General features: G+C 39.1%; 1 protein-coding gene across 1 annotated transcript in view; it reads right to left on the bottom strand.

The window, feature by feature from the left end:
* The window catches only part of UBR4 (ubiquitin protein ligase E3 component n-recognin 4), a 161,355-nt gene that overhangs the window by 119,708 nt on the left and 22,134 nt on the right, over positions 1–19,513 (bottom strand). Inside the window, exons 13-26 of the mRNA XM_044668702.1 lie at positions 17,072–17,171; positions 16,817–16,954; positions 16,088–16,205; positions 14,972–15,159; positions 13,586–13,745; positions 13,388–13,473; positions 9,177–9,346; positions 7,134–7,416; positions 3,362–3,494; positions 2,280–2,359; positions 1,804–1,932; positions 593–775; positions 334–456; positions 13–242 (exon numbers count right to left, since the gene is read on the bottom strand). Of these exons, the coding sequence (XP_044524637.1) occupies positions 13–242; positions 334–456; positions 593–775; positions 1,804–1,932; positions 2,280–2,359; positions 3,362–3,494; positions 7,134–7,416; positions 9,177–9,346; positions 13,388–13,473; positions 13,586–13,745; positions 14,972–15,159; positions 16,088–16,205; positions 16,817–16,954; positions 17,072–17,171 (2,121 nt within the window). The remainder of the gene's footprint in view (positions 1–12; positions 243–333; positions 457–592; positions 776–1,803; positions 1,933–2,279; positions 2,360–3,361; positions 3,495–7,133; positions 7,417–9,176; positions 9,347–13,387; positions 13,474–13,585; positions 13,746–14,971; positions 15,160–16,087; positions 16,206–16,816; positions 16,955–17,071; positions 17,172–19,513) is intronic.

The following is a 19,513-nucleotide window of genomic DNA, read 5'->3' on the forward strand; positions in this document are numbered from 1 at the left end:
AATATACTACACCTAGTGAATGATGCGTAGGTATCAATAAGTTGTAGTGTAGCAGGCAAAAGGTTCTTAGTTATCTCCGATGACTTATGAGGGTCAGTCTCAGCTGCCAACTTGGAAAAATATTCATCCAGGGAGACCTGGACCTTGGAAATGGCTGCATCAAGGGTATAGATGGATTGCAGGCTGGGAATCTCATGTAACTGCAAGATGGTGGTACAGTCGATGCCACAGAATGATGAGATCTTAAAAACACCAGACATCATTAGTCATGAGGGCTAAGCAGGCCCCAGTGGCTACATCAACACCATTCTAAATAAAGACTAACCAACATACCTGTTGAGCAAAGTACCCCTCTGCTATTTCCACATCATATCTCACAGAGCGGCATGTGCTAGATGCCAGCTCAAGGAGGGGACTAGCACGGTCAGCTTTCATGCCCTGTTGGACAAGGTGATCCTGTGTAGGGAACAGGAAAATAATTTAATTTCAGGACCCTCTTGAGTATATGATCTAGGCCAGACCTAAAGCCATCTTCCTTCTCAGGTCAAAGCAGCCAATCCTCAATGCTACTCCGTGTGTGATGCTACCGTACCTTTACCCAGCTGACATAAGAGCCGATCCGAAGGCGAGAAGACCAGCGCAAAGTATGCAGAATGTCACATTCGCTCAACTCACGGGTGTTCATAGCCAACTGGTTCATATATTTCTTGGATGGTGGCAAAATCCCTAGGATCCTCCAGAGTATCAAGAAGTAATACTGAAGGGCACAGGCCTCCTGAAAGAAGAGCAACAAGTCACTTGGTATAACTCACTTCCAATATCTCCCCACATAAAAGTGCTATCCTAATACAAGAACAAAACTGTCACTGCATCAAGTCCCTGGTTCCACTTGAATTTTAGCTCCCCTCAGCTGTGAGACATCCCACCTGGAAGCTGTTGGCTAGTGATGTCAAGTATAAATAGCTACATGGGCCAGGACCCCTATACCTACAGACCCCTGTGGCCACATATTGTCTTAGAAAACCATATATTAACATCATATATGTTCTACTGTATTTTCACTTATTTGGTTAAATATTTCCTAATTATATTTTAATCTGATTCAGGCAAAATCAAGAGTGTTGAAGGCCATGTTTGATACTTATGCAATGAGGGAAAACCTCTGCTGCAATACACACAATAAAAGAGCAGGGAAGTGGGCAGTGAGGTGGCTCAGAAAACTGAAAGCAAGACCTATAGTTGGGAGATCCTGGGTTCAAATTTGGCCTCAGACACTTCCAAGCTGCCTGACTCTGGAGAAGTCACTTGACCCCCTATTGCCAAGCCCTTACTGCTCTTCTGTCTTGGAACCAATACACAGTGTTGATTCTAAGATGGAAAGTAAGAAACAGAGAATGTATTCTACATGTACAAATCATAGGCTTCATCCTGCATATATACAGGCTAATGAAGCCAATATTTCAACCCCAAACCATTTAGGTACATACAAAACTGGAAAAAATCTCCCTCTTCCAGTCAGCCCACAGTGCGCAAGTTGCTGTTTATTCTCAAACAGCCACTTCACTAAAACCCTAATAAAAGCACATGGATGTCCAAATTAACCCTCCAAGAGGTGAATAACCTATCCAAATGTAACCAAAAAAAAATCTCGAAACTTGTCTATGACATGGAATTAAAAACTGAGCTTACTTGCCAAATGACATTCAACCCAGACCTTGGAAAGAAAGGTTCTCGTCTGAACATCAACCTTCAGGAATGCAACCTTCCTCGGAACAGAGAAGTCCAATATTCTCAGGTTCTTACCAGGACTGTCACGTTCTTCCTCTCCTTCCTCCTGGTGGTGTCAAACTGAGATCCAGCTGCTAGCAAAGACGTCAGTGCACTGTAGAGTTCATCATATTTCACTGCTCTGGAGAAAAGGACCTCACAGATCTAAGGCCAGAACACAAGGACAAGATGGTTTCCTCACACACTCAGTGCTGACAGAATGTCCCACCACCAAAGGCCATCCGATTCACTGGCTACTGCTCCGAATTCCCACTCAGAAGCAATTGTATTTCATTAAGCCCAATATCAACCATCTCTTTCCTCAGTTGCCAGGCAGAACCTGTCTCCAAGATGAAAATGGTCTCATAAGACTAGAAATGGTCACTAATGCAAAGCCTACATCCCAGGTCCAACACCCTCAGTCATTCTCTTTCTCTTTCATAACTGCCAGGGCGAGAGTCCAAGGTCCCTCTCTCCCATGATGTAAAATAAGGGCTTAGGATTCCTGATACCATATTATCAAGACGATTTAAGTCATCTTCTGAGGCTTCTGGTGACAGGACACAATAAAACCTGGGCTGTGAGGCAGCATCTGAAAGACAGAATGTGTTTAACATGTGATTAGAGAGGAGGTGCATTCTCCTCTGCCTGTAAAGTGCAATAAAAAAATCAGACAGCAATTTGGAAGGCAATGTGCCCTAACAGATATGAAACAGAACCATCATCTCACAGACCTAGAAGAGCTCAACATAAAATGCCATTTCCCAGCTCTCAAAAAGCTCAATGTATGAGGATATATTCTGAGTAAACAGACTAAACACTCTGGGAGTGTAGACTTGTAGCTCATTTCTAGGAATTCTCTCACCTCTCTGAAAGCTCCAGGACAACACTTACAGACAGCAGACACATTGGGGATTTTGTTCTGCAACACTCTAATGCATTTATTATGCAATGTTTTATATTTATATGCATATGTGTCTAGCTCCATGGAGATGGAAAATGTGTCTTATCTCAGTTGTGTAACTTGCTCAGAGCCTAGTATAATATTCTCTCTCCATACAGCAAGTGTTTAATAAATGTCTGCTAAATCCTTAAGTAGGAAGGTGAAATGGCTTGCGGGGGGAGGGGGTCTCCCACAGTTCTGATCCATGACTCAGAAACTGTGAACCATAAAAATAGAACAAAGAACTTAAAATGCAGCAATCAGGCATCCCCGTGTCTTTATACATATACATTGAGGTCAGGTAAGAACCCATAACCACTGCTCTGGCCTTTGATTCCTTCTAGGAAACAGAAGCTCAGGAAGGCAGTTGTAACTCTACACATACCATTTACTCCCCCCAGTAGGGAGTTATGGACTTGGCAAATCTGAAAATCTTGTCAAATGGAATCAACTCAATCTTTCTTGGATAAATGCTGGTCTTCCTAGCAATAGGACAATTACCCAAATTGACAATTTTTTTAGTTATTTTATTCCACCCTTCTTGATTATTAACTAATTTCTTTCTTTTCTTTATTCCTTCCTTCTCTATTTTTGTCATTGAGGCGTACTAAAGAAGCTAGAGGGTTCTTTATAAAGTTCTTCTCTTCTGACCTGATGCACAATGCTTGATCCAGTTTTCTTCCACTTCTTTGAAGCCATGATACAAGGGCAGAGGGGCCCTACGACCACTTTCCTGAGATCCAGTTACCCAGCCAAAAGGAGGGCTAAGAAGGTTATATTGCACCTGTACAAGAAACATGAAGATTTAATTTAGGGAGGAAATATATCATCACCAATTCTGTTCCAATCTTTCTTAGATGCTGACAATCAGCTTGGAAAAAAGTAAAAATAATCACTGGAACTCTAATGAAAAAGATGAGAATGAAAGAGTAACAGCCAGATATTCATAGTGCTTTAAAATTAGCACAGAACTTTAATTTTTTTACATGATCATTTCTGAGCATCAAAACAATCCTGCCAATAGGCAGAACAGGTATCATTATCCCTACAAAGGAGGAGACAGAGGCAGAAAGATGCTAAAGGACTCATCTAGGTCACACAGATGGTGTGCCACACACTAGGACTTCTCATCCCCAAACAGCAATTTCCCCATTATGACCCACTGTTTCTCTTTACAATGACAGCAGACGCCCATATGATGTGGTCAGGCCCACTTAGGGAATTTGGGGAATAAAGAGAAGTATCACAAGGAACTGTCCAACTACAGGAGTTCATTAACTCTTAGCAATGCCTTTACAAGGAGATTATAAGAAGTGACAGCTTCTATTATCCTGCAAAGGCTTAACTGACTTGCAGCATAAGTAAGGTAAGAAACAAAAAAAATTCTTTTTTAATTCAATATTCAGTAAAATGGAGTGCTGGGCCTCCAATCTAGAATAGCCAGCTCAAAATTAGGCCTCTGGCAGTTACCAGCAGTGACACGCCCAGCAATTCACTAGAAATCCCCACCCCTGTTTCCTTAGCTGCAAAACTAGGATAACAACTAAAAGAACTAATACCTGCCTCAAAAGGACTCAGATGAGATCACTTGTATAACATGCTTTGCAAACTTCAAAGCATTATATTAGTTTAAGTTTTAAATTTTATTATTTGACCCTACAATGGTTAATGAATTTCTTTTTCTAGATATTGTTATTAAATTATTAGGAGCATTAGTATTTATATGATGCTTATAACAATTCAATTTAACAAGCAATTACTAAACAACTACTATGTACAAAGCTCTGTGACAGGTACAGAAGCTATAAAAATACAAAAATCAAAAATACCTCCTGCCCTTAAGGACCTTAAATTATTCCATAGGGGATCCATAATTTAATCAAATGATTTTATCATTTGATTTAGAAGTTTCCTCCAAAGATGTACACAGCAATCCATCCATGCCTGTTCATTCAAAGTGACTTTTATCCATGTCCTCCCATAAGTTCAGCAGGGATAGGGGGAATGAGGGAATGAGGGGATTGGGAGAGGTGGGAGAGGGGGGAAGAACCACCATCCACTATGATGGTGGCCTTTTTCATTTTCTCAAGACACTGAGAGACTATGGTATAGAGCTCTCAGATTATCCACTCAGTTATTCCTCATCCACACCATGCAGGTGAAAAGGCAAACCATATTTACTTTACAAATAAAAGTAAATGTAAATATGCAAAATGTACCCAAAAAAAATGTAAAAAAGTAAAAGTAAATATGACCTTGAGAACAGAAAGAGACCTAACAATTAGGATATCAGCCAAGTTTTCTCATTCAAAGAGATAGCACTTGGGCTGAGTCTGAAAAGTAAAGAATTCTAAAAGGCCAAAAATGCAGAGGGAACATAGTCCAGGAATGGATGACAGCTTGTTAAAAGGTTCATAAAGGAAACAGAATGCAAAGTTTAGAAAGCAGCAAATGGGCCGTTGTGGCAATTATACATGTGTGAAAAGAGAATCTAAAGGAAGTCTAGAAGACCTGTCAGAGCCAGATGCTCCTGAAGAATCCTGAGCAGAAGAGTGACAAAGCCAAACCTAGGCTTTAAGTATATTAATTTGGCAGCATGTGGAAGACATATTAGAACAGGGAAAAACCAGAAATAGGGAGGCCAACTAGAAGGCAATTACAATAGTATAGGCAAAAAGCATTATGATAAAGACTCAGACAACAATGAAAGCTATTTGAGTAGAGAAAAGAGGACAGATGTGAGATATGCTATAAGGAAAGAACTGACAACATTTGGCAACCTATTTATTTAATATAGGGAGTGAGGGGAAAAGAATTAAAGATAATTCCAAAGCTGTCAACCTCGGTGACTAGGGGAATCATGTTGCTCTCAAGAGAAACTGTAAAATTTAGATGGAGAGGAGATTTAGGAAAAAAGATCATGAGTTTCACTTCAGATACAATGACTTTGAGATGGTGATGGGACATGAAGTTTAAAATGTCCAGCTGATGGTGTAGGACTTGAGTTCTAAAAGAACAAGAGTTAGATATAAATGTATTATCTGTGTAAAGATGATAAATGGACTCATGAGAGCTGATGAGATCATTAAGGAAGGGTAGAGCAAGAAGAGGCCAGGGACAGAAACTGAAGGGATAAGTAGTTTAGGGTAGGGGTGGGGGATAGGAAACAAATGATGAGCCAGAATAAGAAGGCAAGAATGAGGAAAGTCAAGAGAAAGGAGGGTCATGAAATGGCAACAAGGAGATAATGCAGTGATGGCAAACCTTTTAGAGAACAGGTGCCAAAATTGCAAATCTCATGCCACATGTGAGCCCCACACCTTACCCCGACAGGAAAGAGAGGAAGCACCCCTATTGAGCAGCTAGGAAGAGGGGTGAGTGATGTGAGAAATGTCCTCAGCTGTTGTGAAGAGGGGAAAGGGAGCAGCCCCCTCTGGCACATGTGTCATAAATTCGCTAACATGGAGATAAGTGAATATCCTTGGTGTCAAAGGTTGCAGAGAGATCAAGAAAAATGAGGAGTGAGAAAAGATGGTCAGGTTTAGCAAGCAACTGAGAGATCCTAGATAACTTCAGAAAGAGCAATCTCACTTAGTGATGAGAGTAGGAGACACACTGCAGAGGATTCAAAAGAGAGTGGAAAGGAAAGATCTAGAAGCAATGATCACAGATAACTTTTTCTAGTTCGGTAAAAGAAAAAAAGAATATATGCTCATAGCTTGAGTGGATGGGATAGTCAAACAAAGGTTAAAGACAGGAAGAGCTATAGATTGGTTTGTAGATGCCAGAAAGGAAGAAGCCAGGAAGGATAAGGAAAAGATGAAGATGAGAGAAGAGTTGATACAATCTCCCAAAGGAAAAAGGTGATGGAATCCAGAGTATAAAGGGCAGGGCTGAAAAAAAACAAAGGCCACATCTTCATTAGAGACAAGAACAAAGAGGGATTAGGGAAGATGTGGAAGAGTTTGGGGATAATGAAGAGGGCAGAGGGAGAGACTTCATTCTGGATGGTCTCACACTTCTCAAGAAAGTATGAAGCAAGGTCTTGGCTAAGAAGGTATATGGAGAGAGGAGGAGTAAGAGGTTTGCTAAGAGAATAGGAATACTGCTTTAAAACTTGCAAAGTGAGATATGTGTATGTGTAAAATATTTGTAAAACCTAGTTTTATCCTCACAACTCTTATCTTCTTTTTATACAGGAGCAAAGTGAGTCTCAGTAAAGCTAAGTGGCTTGCTGGCAAGGATAAGAAGCAGAATTTGAACTCAAGTCCCTCCTGACTGCAAATCTAACAATGTTTTCACTACACCATCCTGTCTTTCATTATAAGCAGGGAAGATTTTATACAGGTTAATCCCAACCTATTAGAAAAAACAAAATGTGAATGTCTACAACTAGAATGGAATGAGTATTTGCGGGCCATACCTGTTCAAAAAGGTACATTGGGACTTTGGAGTACTGATGAAGTAAATAATCAAAGACCAAGAGAAGGCGAGCCAGGAGCAGTGGCACTGAGCACAGCTGAGAATCCAAGCTAGCTGTCAGCTCCAGGATGGTCTGGATGCAAAGGGCCAATATGGAACGACGACCTTTCTCTGAGAAGTTGTGGAAGAGGAGGAGGAGAAGTTGCAGATGCTCCACATTCAGGTCTTCCGTATCACTGGGAAGCACCCCTTGCAAGGCATTCTGTTTCAGTGTGGCCACAAACCTGCCAGAGAAAAGAAAGGGACTCAGTGTGGTAAGATCAACAAATATCTCTGAGGCTAAAGTTAATAAACACATAGGGAATTAAATTTCTTAAAATCTGGTAATTAGAGAACCCAGGGAGAAAAAGACATGAATGGATAGGAAACAGAAACCAAATCTTTCCCTGAAAATACAAATGTCAGAGTTGGCATCCAAAGACAACTCCCAGAGTTCTGTGATGAGGCAGCTACTCCAGCCTCCTTATCAGTAGAAATAAGAGAGCAGGCAAACAAAGGACCATACTATAAAAAACAGCAGCCCAAAAGCATAATGATAACAGGGCTATGTAAGCAGGACAGAATCCATTACTTCTTGCAGTGAGTTTGTCATTTGGTTCTAGTCTCACCACCAGAGATTATGCTACATATTAAAATCATCACATAATATGAAAAAGTTCTGAATAACTCAGCATCCTATGCATGCACAAAGTAAAGGAGGAAATTTTACCCTTGAGCAAACTTGGGAAAAGAGCTTTAATGCAGAAAGCAATGAATGTGGCCAGCATTCTGTTCACTCCCTTTGGCTATTAGGGAAGAGATTTGTGTTTTAATAAGGGCTTTTCCCCCTCATTTTTGCCTGATCCTGCTGGGATCAGTCACATGGGTTTATGATTTCACAAATCCAGCATTATAGCTATTTGATCCTAGAGAGGAGAATAAAAAGGCAAAGCCTTTTAGGAACACAAACAGCTTTGAAGATTCATAAACATGTAAACAAAAAATGGCAAAAACCAGATTCATCTAAAGAGGATTTAATAGGTGACCAATTAATCTGAGTTTTCCCCCAAGTGCAAAGAAAACCTTTAAAATTTGGCCAAAAGACTGCAAGTTCTTTAAATAGTTTCCAGCAAAGCATGTAGGAATACAACTTGAAAATAGGGTTGTTTTTCTCCTTCCAACTTTTTTTATTTTTTAAAGTGGGTTGGAATAAAAAAAATCACTTCTGGTAGTCACCTTTGGCCTAGAATTCATATTCTAAATGCCTGATGTTCTAAAGAAATATTACTTTGGGATCTTACCACTCTATTTTGTAAGTATCCCATCTTTCCAAATGACATAGAAGGCATCTTCTCCTATTGACTCGGGTAATATAATCAATAGCTTCAAACCTCAAACCTTGAAAGCCTAGAAATCATGATCACTGGAAAAGGATTCTATATATACACAAAAATTTATGGTAGCAAAGAATTGGAAACTGCCCATCTTTGGGGGAATGGCTAAAAAAATAGTGTGGTATGGGAATGTAATGGAATAATACTACACGGTAAGAAACAAGGGATATGAAGAAATTCCAAGAAATTTGAGTGGTCCTATACAAATTATTAAAAAGTAAAGACGAACCAAAAGCGTTCTACACGATGACCACCAAAATGTAAAGGAAAACAACAATGAAAGATTAGAAGCTTGATCTGTTCAAAGATTAAGTATAATTTTGATTACTGGTGAAGCATGCCTTTCTCCTGTTAGCAAACAACTGGTAAACTACAGATATGGAACAAAGCTTCCAGTCTGGAATGGCCAGCATGCCATTTGTTTTCCTTAGCTGCATCTCTTGTGGTGAGGAAAGGTTCTCTTAAAGGGATGAAGGGGATCACTAAGAAGTGACAGTAATTTTTTAAAAAAAGTCAAGAAAACATTTACTTCACTTTTTTTTAAGTTCCTGTCATTTGAGTCAAAAGTTGATCATTTTTTAATACGAGATTTCTCCCCCAACTTTTCTTACCTCTCCCAAACTTTAAGGCATTCGGGAACATCAGGGTCTCCTTGAGCATTGGCTCTGTGCTGCCAAATGAGCAGGAGGCGTGAGAGCACAGATAAGCTCTGAGGGTGGATGTACAAGGGCCACGGGCCATCAGAAAAGGGAGCAATTCCCAGTTGTTGCAATAGAGTGTTCTATTATGAAGGAGACAAGAGACTATTAGGAAGGAAGTAGAAGTGGGTTCCATTTATTACTTCATTGATGCTAGGGGTCAAACCAATGAACTAGCATTATAATACATAAATACCAGAATGGGAAACAAGAATCCTACTTAGAATACTAAAGACAGAAAGGAGCTTAGAAAGCATCTACACCACTCCCCTCATTTTGCAGATGAGAAAACAATTCCAAAGTGAGAGAATGATTAGTCCAAGGACAAAGAGGTGATTAGTAACAAAACAAAGGCCAGAACCCAAGTCTTCTGACTTCCACCTCTGTGCACTACCCTCTCCAGCCAGCTTCCTCCATGACACACTGTTTCAATGGAGGTGTGCAGCATGCCATCCTAAGGCATTCAAGGCCTATTATGAGAAAGGGAAAGGAAGACATGCAAAATCTGAGAACTCCTAGCAGGAGAGTTTCTAAAGCAGGAGCTCATGACAAACTGAAGTTTCCAGGGAAAAAGATACTAATGACTTGTCAGAAAGTTGAGAGGTCTTTAACTTTATAATTAACACCAGGAGAAATGACTGAAAGAAACAAATACAATAAGAATTCTGCCACAGAAATGCAAGATGGAGAAGATTAGCAATCCACGTCAGTGAATCCTCAACCAAAGGTTCTGGGCAGTGGTTTTCCTTGTTTTTCATTCTAGCATGATTTTCTTCAGCTCAGTTACATAAACTATTATGTATCGCCTCTACCAAATGGCAACTGGAATGCCTGTGGAGTGGTGGGCACTAAACCATGGTTACTAGCTCAGGGTATAGAATAATAATCTAGGTTAGGAGTGTGCTAAGTATGGTTCTATGAACTAAAGCCTGAAAGATAGCTTACGAGTGAGAAAAAAGGGCCTTACATCTACAGAAAGTTATTTTAGGGCTGCTCTGGAAATTGGAAATTAACAAAATCAAAATCAAAATTTAATTTCATACCTACTAGGTGTGAGAACTGTATGCTATGCCCTAGGGGAAATGCAAAAATGAGACAGGATCCCTGACCCAAGGAATTTTAAGACATAGTCTGGGGGAAGATGAAGACAGGAAGGCTTACTTACAACAGTGAATATTTCTCTGTTCTCATTCAGCTAGTTTTCATTTTAAGAACCTCCCTTAACTCAGTGGATTGAGAGTCAGGCCTAGAGACAGGAGGTCCTAGGTTCAAATCTGGCCTCAGACACGTCCTAGCTGTGTGACCCTGGGCAAGTCACTTGACCCCCATTGCCCACCCTTACCCCTCTTCCACCAAGGAGCCAATACACAGAAGTTAAGGGTTTAAAAAAAAAAGAACCTCCCTTACCACTGAAAACTCTGATTAGCTCCTACAAGTGCTAGGCCTACTTTTTCAATAGGTGGCTAAACCCCAGAGATATCCTGGCTACAGTTCTAATGCTGCTGCTAGTTTCCTGGTGATCAAGAAAAGGCTCTTTCAATCTTGAGTCAATTCTTAACAAACCAGTGGTTTAAAGAGGCAGCAGCTGCAAGAAGAGACTACTTGATGGCTGAAATGAACCATATTAGATGTCATGATGAAGACACTAGAGTTTTGGGTCTTCTTCATGCTCAGGTCATATCATAGGGCAAGTGAAGGCTCCCAAAAGAAAGCCCAGTGAACAAGGGAGTGGTGATGAGTTACCAAAATGAGTTAAACTCAATTTCTTATGCTACCACCACCTCACATTTATATAAACACTAGAAAGATGACAAAGCCCTAAATTCACCACAGTCCTGGAAGCTAGGTAATGAAGTTCTTAGCAGTCCCATTTTACAGAGGATGAAAGTAAGGTTTAGAGAAATCATGTTATTTGTCCACAGATCTACAGTGACTCTCAGAGAGCTACCACTCAAGGTCACACCTTCACTGCTTCTTGCCTAGACCTTTGCCAGAGCCTCTTCATCTTGCCATAAATCTCATTCATCTCCAATCCATCACTGACAAAGAAGACAAAGACCTTGTACAAAGTCTAGTTATAATCACGTCATTCCTATACCCTAGTATAGGAATGGTTCCCTATTGTCTCTAGGATCAGATATAAATTCTGGCATTTTAAAGCCCTCTGTCACTAACTTCAATATTTTGTGGCACAACCTCATGCTACCATTCTAGTCTAACATTACTCTCCTTACATTCTTCAGTTTAATCAAGCTGACCTGCTTGCTGTTTCTCATACATTAAATTCTACCTCCTATTGCCTTGCCTTTGCACTGGCTATCCCCAATGGCAAGAACACCTTTCCTTCTCACTTCTGTCTCTAGGAATTCCTAGTTTCCTTCAAAGCTCAAGTGGCACTTTCTACATAAAGCCTTTCCTAGGACCCTGCCAGTATTCCCTTACCCCTAATTTATCTTTTATTTTACCTCTAATTACATGTGTCCATGCTCTCTCCCACAAAAGAAGGCCAAGAACTTGAGGACAGGGAATGTCTCATTTTTGTCTTTGTATTCTCCCTTCCCCCAAATTCAAACAGTACCTGGTATGAGGCAGACACTTAATAGTTACTTTTTTAATTAGTAAGTATAAGAATTAGGATGAAATTCTGGTTTCCTGATTTTTCACATTTGATATGGCTCAGTCTCTGGTTTCTTCTCTACATAGAGGGTACTGCTAATCTTAATTAATCAACTTTCCATAGTCACACAAGAGGATCTGAGATATGTATAGGTACTTAATTCACTTCCCTGGCTTCCTAACTTTCATCAAGTTCCCTTGGAGGCCCTTTTTTCCCCCTCCTTAATAACACAATGCATGAATGACTTTAATCCAATATTCTATTTTAAAAAACAAAGCCCAAAGCAGACACACATAGTAAAATGCCTATATTTCCAGTATAGTAGCAAAATTAGGGAAATGATTTAAAGGATCTTGTTTTATATAAAAATGGAGATTTTTTTTTAAAAAGGGGATTTCACTTGCCAAAAAGTCATCAGTCATAAAAGCAAATAAAAGGTAGTCACCTACTTTTACTTTATGATCTGAGTCTTATAGACTCTAGTTCTATTGGGGTAAATAACACATTTTCATTTCTGGTTGAACAAAGGTTTGGGCAAGGACCTGACAACCTGGGCCAGACTCCCTGCCTTGACCAAGTCTGAGAAAATATTAGTTTTGAGTGGGGCAGCTATGTAGAACTACTTTAGATAGAGCACCAGGCCTGGAGTTGAGAGGTCCTGGGTTCAAATCTGGCCTCAGACACTTCCTAGCTGTGTAATCTTAGGCAAGCCACTTAACCTCAAATGCCCAGCCCTTGTCCCTCTTCTATCTTAAGAACTGAAAGTAAAACAGAAGATAAGGGTTTTAAAAAAAAAAAAAAAAAGAAAAAACGACAATATTAGCTTTAGGTCTTCAGGATATTATATTATGAATTAGCTTTTCTCTTCTATTTATGTAAGGTAACCTAACAAATATCAACAATCAAAAAATTATGCAAGAAAAGTATTATATAAATTTCCTATAAAAATCTCCTCTTGCTGTTTCTCCTCACCCCCATGTTCATGTGTCCAAGTCAATAAAAGAATGAATAAAACATTCATGGGATTTATTTCACTGAATTAGCAACAAGTCTGAAGCTCAATGAAGAGGCCCAGCCTTTCTGTTGCCCTCACAGTAGAAAGGAAAGGCCATTAAAGTCCCTGTCAGGATATAGTAGGGCTGGGTTTCTCAGCAGCCAGGAGCCACAGGTAGTTCTCTTGAACTCTCAAGAGCCTAATTTCTTCCACTCTAAAATGGTAATATCAGTAATAGGTGAACTACCTCCCAAGGCTGTTGTAAAGCAAAGGGCTTGGCAAGTAGCAACTCAGTAAAGAAATCAGAGGCATTATTATTAGTATTTACCTCTAAGTTCTTTGAGTAACTTTAGGATATAACCAAGCTTTCTTCTTCCCCTTTCTCTTCCAGCACCATGACTAGACAGAAAATGATATTCCTTAACCAGAGGAACTAGTGCTGACTCTAAAGCTAGCCACTGTCTTTGATTCTCAGCCCTCTCCCAGCCTGGGCTAGGTAAAAAGTACACTCACCTGCAGGGTAGGAGACTGGAGGTCTGACGTTACTAGAGAGTGGTTAAAGTGATAAAGTGCAGCAGCAAATTCTTCATCTGATGAACCTAGAAGGCAAGGAAAATATCCAATATTTTCTAGCAACTGCCCCTGACAGACCCCAAGGTCACCAGCAACACTAGGTTCATTAAGTCTTTGAAAAGAGTCCTTTCTACTCACCCTTGAGCCCATCCTTGTCCACCTCTTTGATAATGCTGGCTAAGGTGCCCATATGCTGCTCGGACAAAGACACACTCAGGTAATTACGGATGAAGTTATTTCGAGAATTCAACATGGAGGAGGTGATGAAGTTCAAAATGTTAGAAGCCAGACCTAAAAACTGGAAGGATAGAGAACAAGCTCCTCTCAGTCTCTTTGGTACTAAAGCACATGGGAAGCCTCACCCAAGACAAATAGTACATAAGCAGCCAAGGACAATAATACATCTGATGGTATTCTACAATTAAACACACCACTGACTGTTTGCCAACATTAGAGTCTAGTTTGTAGCTCTGAAAACCAGGAATGACCACGGTGGGATCATAGGACCATGGCTTCAGAGTTAGAAGGAACCTTAGAGACCACCTAACCCAATCCTCTCATCTACAAATAAGGACTCCAGTGAAGGTCATGTGACTTGCTCAACTCACACACCTAGTAAATTAGTGTCAATTTTATCTAAAAGTCTTTAAAGACAAAGGTACAAAGACACCAGACAACCATTTACATCACTAAGGCTTTTTGATTTCATCTGTCTGCCTTTTAGCTGCCAGTGGGATTTTTCCAAAGCACACATCTGGCCATATCATCTCCCTTCTTAATAAACTCTAGAAGCTCCCTATCTCCTTCAGTATTAAATACCAATTCCTCTGTTTGGCATTAAAAGCCCTTCATGATCTGGTCCCTCCAAACTTACTAATACTTTTACACTGTTTCCCTTCTTTGATTCATCGGCTCTGGCCTCTTGGCTGTTCAAACCTCAGAAAGACTCCCCTCCTCACTCCTGACTATTTCCCCCTGCCTGAAATGCTCTCCCTCATGTCTACCTCCTAGCTTTCCTGGCTTCCTCCAAATCTCAGCCAAAGTCCCACTTTCTACAGGAAGCCTTTCCCAATCTCTCTTAATTCCAGTACCTTTCTTCTGATTATTAATTCCTACTTATCCTATTATTTGTACATAGGTGTTTGTTTGTTGTCTCTCCCAAGAAACTATAAGTTCTTCAAGGGCAGGGTTTGTCTTTTGTCTTTCTTTGTCCAGCATTTAGTACTGGGCCTGACACACAGTAGTTATTTAATAAATACTTAACTAACTTTTCCCTCCTTCCTATGAAAGAATATTTTATCTTCTCCAGAACAATGCTAAAATTTAATTATGGAGCTAAACATGCCTACATTGTGCCAGATACTTATTAGACTTCCCTACTATAGACACAAGCTATTCAATCTATAGTAATCCATTCACAATGCTATCCTAAAATTAGTCCCTAACACCTCTTCCAAGTGTCCAACCCAAAAGATATCTAGAGCCTATATAAACTTTTCAAGCCCTCCTGAAACCCATTCATACCAACTCAGGGTCCTTTCGACTGGCCAGGATGTTGCCTTTCTCACCAGCAGCAGGTTTATTTGGGCTTTTGACTCGAGGTGAGCTCTCCAAAGGTGGAGGGGGGGGAGGAGGAGGAGGTGCCACTTTCTCCTTGCTCGGAGAGATGGTTTCCTCAAACCACTGCCCAAGGATGGGCTCACTGTCATCATCTGCACAAGAACAGGAATAAGTTCAATTTGGTTCAACAAGGATTTACTATAAGCACTGACTCTATCCAAGGCCCCTGCTAGTTGTTAGGGTGTTTTGTACAAGTTGCTAAATCAAGAGGGCCCCCAAAGAGAATCACTGACTCTTCAAATTCAAAGGGATATCAGGTCATAGCTGAAGCATGACTCCCCTCTATAATAATACAACATCCCGAAAAGCTGGCTTTTCAGCCTCTGCTTGGGAAGCTTGAGTGATGGGGGGGGCGGGGGGGAGGGGGCCTCACTACCTCCAAGACAAGGAAAGAAACAATGCTTGCCTTTCAGATTAATGCATCAGGCCAAATGCCTGTGTTTACACCTCATCTGATTGATCATAAACCCCAAGATGGTAAGAATTAGAACCCTCTCTGTACTGGGAATAGTTCCCAGTACATCTGATAAATCATAATTAAGAAGAAGAATCCAATAGACCTCTTCCTCACCTCCCTCCAGACTCCGGAAGAGTTTTACTCACTATGAGAGAGAGACTCCAGCTTGGGCCTCTGCGAGGTAGGTTCTGCCACTCTGGTAACCCTGGCTAGAAAAGCCAAACCAGGGAGTATACACACTGCCTTTGGGCTCTTTAAAGAAGCCTGAGATTAGAGGTCGTGACATGGGTCAGCATAAAGAAATGGGGGGAAATAACACTTCATTTTTAGTTCTGAGGCAGAGAGGAATGAATTCACCCTAGGTTTGGCTAAAAGTGGCTCTAATCATTCACTCTTCAAATTCCTCTTTAATTAAAATGTTCTGTTGGGGAATACATGTATATATCTATGCTGGATAAGAGAACAAAATGACACAAATAGGAAACAAATGGAACCTGCTGGGGAAAGTCTTATTGGAGTCAGCTCCTCTTCTCTGTAAGAGACAGGAAGGCTAGGGCCTCTACCTTGACTACTGTCCTCCTCTGTGCTGCTAAAATCATCCTCGTAATATGTGTTGGAGTCAGTAGAGGCACTGGCATCACTACTCATAGAACCTTTCCTCTGACGCTGCAAGACACATGCCTAAAGGAATAGAAAGGAAAATGAGGGTACAGGTGACAGAAAGGTCAAATAGCTAAGAAATCCCTGCTTACCTGACCAGTGGTTCCAAAAGAAATTTTAATTTTCCTTTTATTCCTCTTGTATTTTACTTGTAAATCTTACATTAAATTCTTCTCACAGCTATCTTAAAGGGAGAGACATCATTCCTGTCCAGATAAGGATTCCCCACCCACATTCTAGCAAACAAGCAAGGTGAAGGTTTTTCAAAAAGCAGTGTGCAATCTAATCTATATACTGTCTGTTCAATGTGCTAGCGCTCTCACTCATGGCTTAGTAACCATGGATACCATGAAGGGACATTTATCAGTAGTTTATAAAAATGGATTTTAATGAGCTAAACCTATTAGACTCCATACTGTCATCAAAAAGGTCTTCTTAGACTCTTGCCTTTAGTCTTGCTTCAGTCATTACATTTGTTAAGTCTACTTACTATATTATCACAAATTATTATCACACTAAATCTATTATCACAAAAATTATCTTGGTCAAAAGCAGTTTTGAAAGACTGAAAAACATTTAAAATATGCTTTTAAAAAGTTCCCAGTAATGATCCATGAGGATTGCTTGCCCACCTTTCTGTACGAGGTAGAGAGCAAGGTCAGCAGCAGATTTGTGAGTGGAACAGAGTCAATCAATCGCTGAATTCTCTGTATTGATGTACTCTGGGCCATGATGCTCAGGGCTGCAGGGGGACCATCTGTTTCCCAACCCTAGAGGTGACATCAAATGAAAATTAGCAACATGGCTCACTGTATGAAACAATACAGATAAAAAAAAGAGTACCTAATAAATCACAAGCCCTTCCCTCAGGTCTATAACCTCCTCACCTTATGCAGAGCCTCTACTTGCAGGTCTTGAAATAGAGATGTTAATAGTTTGATTGAATGATTTGCCAATACTACAGAGAGAACCCCAAATCCTTGATGCCTGTAGGAGGGAAAAATCCAATCATAAGATTTTAAGAATGATTAAAAGTTATTGTCTGCCAGAAAAAAGAAACTTCTCCAAGATCTAAAAATCTTTCACTTCTTAAATATTTATATGCATGCTTTTAAGCCAAAAAGAAAAATTATTGGGTAGCAAAATGATTTGTTAATATCAGAGAATTTCAGAGATGACACTTTCTGAAATCTGATGCAACATATGAGGCTGAATGCTATTGTACCCACTAATCAATATTATGGTATTTACACAGTATCTGGTTGAGTTGACAAGCATTTTGTTAACTGCCTGATGTGTGTAAGGCATTGTGCTAAGTATTGGGCATACAAAGAAAGACAGGAATGCATAGTCTAATGGAGACACAAAACTCAGAAAGCAATGTACAAACAAGCTACACAGAAGATAAACTGGAAATAATCAACAGATCAACAGGCACTAGACAGTAGATGAGGAAAGGCTTCTTGTAGAAGGTGGGATTTTAAATGAGACTTCCAAGAAAGCCAGGGAAGCCAGAAGTTGGAAAGGAGATTCTAGGAATGGAGGACAACAAATGAAAATACACAGAAAAGGGAGATGGAGTGTCTCCTGGGAAGAACAGCATGGGGGATACTGTCACTGGAAGAGACGGAGTAAGAAGTAAAAAAACGGGAAAGTCTATGACAGGCTTTAAATAGCAGAGGATTTTACTTTTGATACTGGAGTTAATGAAAATTTAAATGTCACACAAATAAAAGCTGTTTAATGATTTAATGTTGGAGAAATAAGGATAAAACTTCACTATAAAATCACTCAATTCTAGCTAGCAGAAAGAAAATAAATTTAGATTCACTCTTCACATTATATACTATACTAATTTTCTATTGGGCCAAGTATTTTTTAATCACAAAAAAATTGGAAGAAAATAGAATTAAATATTTATCTCATCTGTTGAAAAGAAATATTTACCCATTTAGCAACCAGGAGAAATTATTAGAGAGAAAGATTTAATTATTTTTAAATTTACATGAGCAAATAACCATTAACCAAAATTTTAAAAATTAACAAGTTGTGGGAAAAAAAGTTTTTAATAAATATATCTGGTAAAAATCTAACATGTAGAATCTATAAGGAACTGGTACATATTTTTAAGGGGAATGCTTGATCTTAAATGGCAAAAGATTATGAACAAAAGTTATAAATGATCACTTGAAAAATACTTATATACCCTCCTAAAGAGATATTTTTAAAAAAAGAAAAACTAATTTACTCATACATTCAAAAATGTTTATGGAAACTCTTTTTATGATGGCAAAGAATTGGAAAATAAAGGGACCATTAATACAGCTGATCAAATTTTGGCACATGGAGGAGACAGAATACTATCTGCAATAAGAAATTATGAAAGGGATGGTTTCAAAGAAACCTGGGAAAAGTTGGATAAAGAAGTGTAGTAGGATGAAGTAAAGTAAGGAAAATGGAAATAAGAATCTACACAGTAACAGAAATATTGTAAAGATAATCAACTCTGAAAGACTTTGTAACTGATCAATGCAATGACCAACCACAATTCAACATTCAGTTCATGAAGAAACATGCTATCCAAATTCAAATAGAGAACTGATGGACTGAGAGTACAGACTGAAGCACATTTTCTTTTCTTCCTTATTTGGTACATGGAGAATGTGGGAATTTGTTTTACATGACTATACATATTTCTAATAAAAAAAACAAAAAAAATTTGCTTTTCTTAAATTCTCAATGGAGGGAGAGGAGAGAGAAAAATTGACAAAGATAAAATGAAACTGAATTTTTTAAAGCTCATAAATGCAGAGAAATATAAATAATAACATCTTTGAAGTACCACTTTGTAATCAGAAAACTGGCAAAAGCAAGCAAAGAAGACAAAATTCAATGCCTGTGAAATTGTAATCTGGAGAACAAACTATTAACACTATATATAAAAACAAAATAAAAGTCCTATATGCTTTGACCTATGGCTGCACTTTGACCTATGTCTGTTAAGTGAAAAAGAAAAATTTATAAAAAGTATGTGTTCACAATAATGAAAAACAAGAAACAATTTTTAATATGTCTATAGGATGGGAGATAACTGAGCAAATTATGAAATAACAATATAATAGGATTTTACTAAAGATAAATACTAAAGAGTATTATTAAGACCATTTAAAAATCAGATACTAAGAACATAAGAAAATGTGGGAAACAAGTAATAATATAAAGGAAATAGAAAAAGAGAATCCTTTTCAACTATAGAAAAAAAATCCTCATATACATAAGAGATCAGTAAAAAAAACAGTAATAAGTTGTTATTGCTATTGATTTGTTGA

This window comes from Gracilinanus agilis, chromosome 3 (genome assembly GCF_016433145.1).
Source record: "Gracilinanus agilis isolate LMUSP501 chromosome 3, AgileGrace, whole genome shotgun sequence".
NCBI classification, from domain to species: Eukaryota; Metazoa; Chordata; class Mammalia; order Didelphimorphia; family Didelphidae; genus Gracilinanus; species Gracilinanus agilis.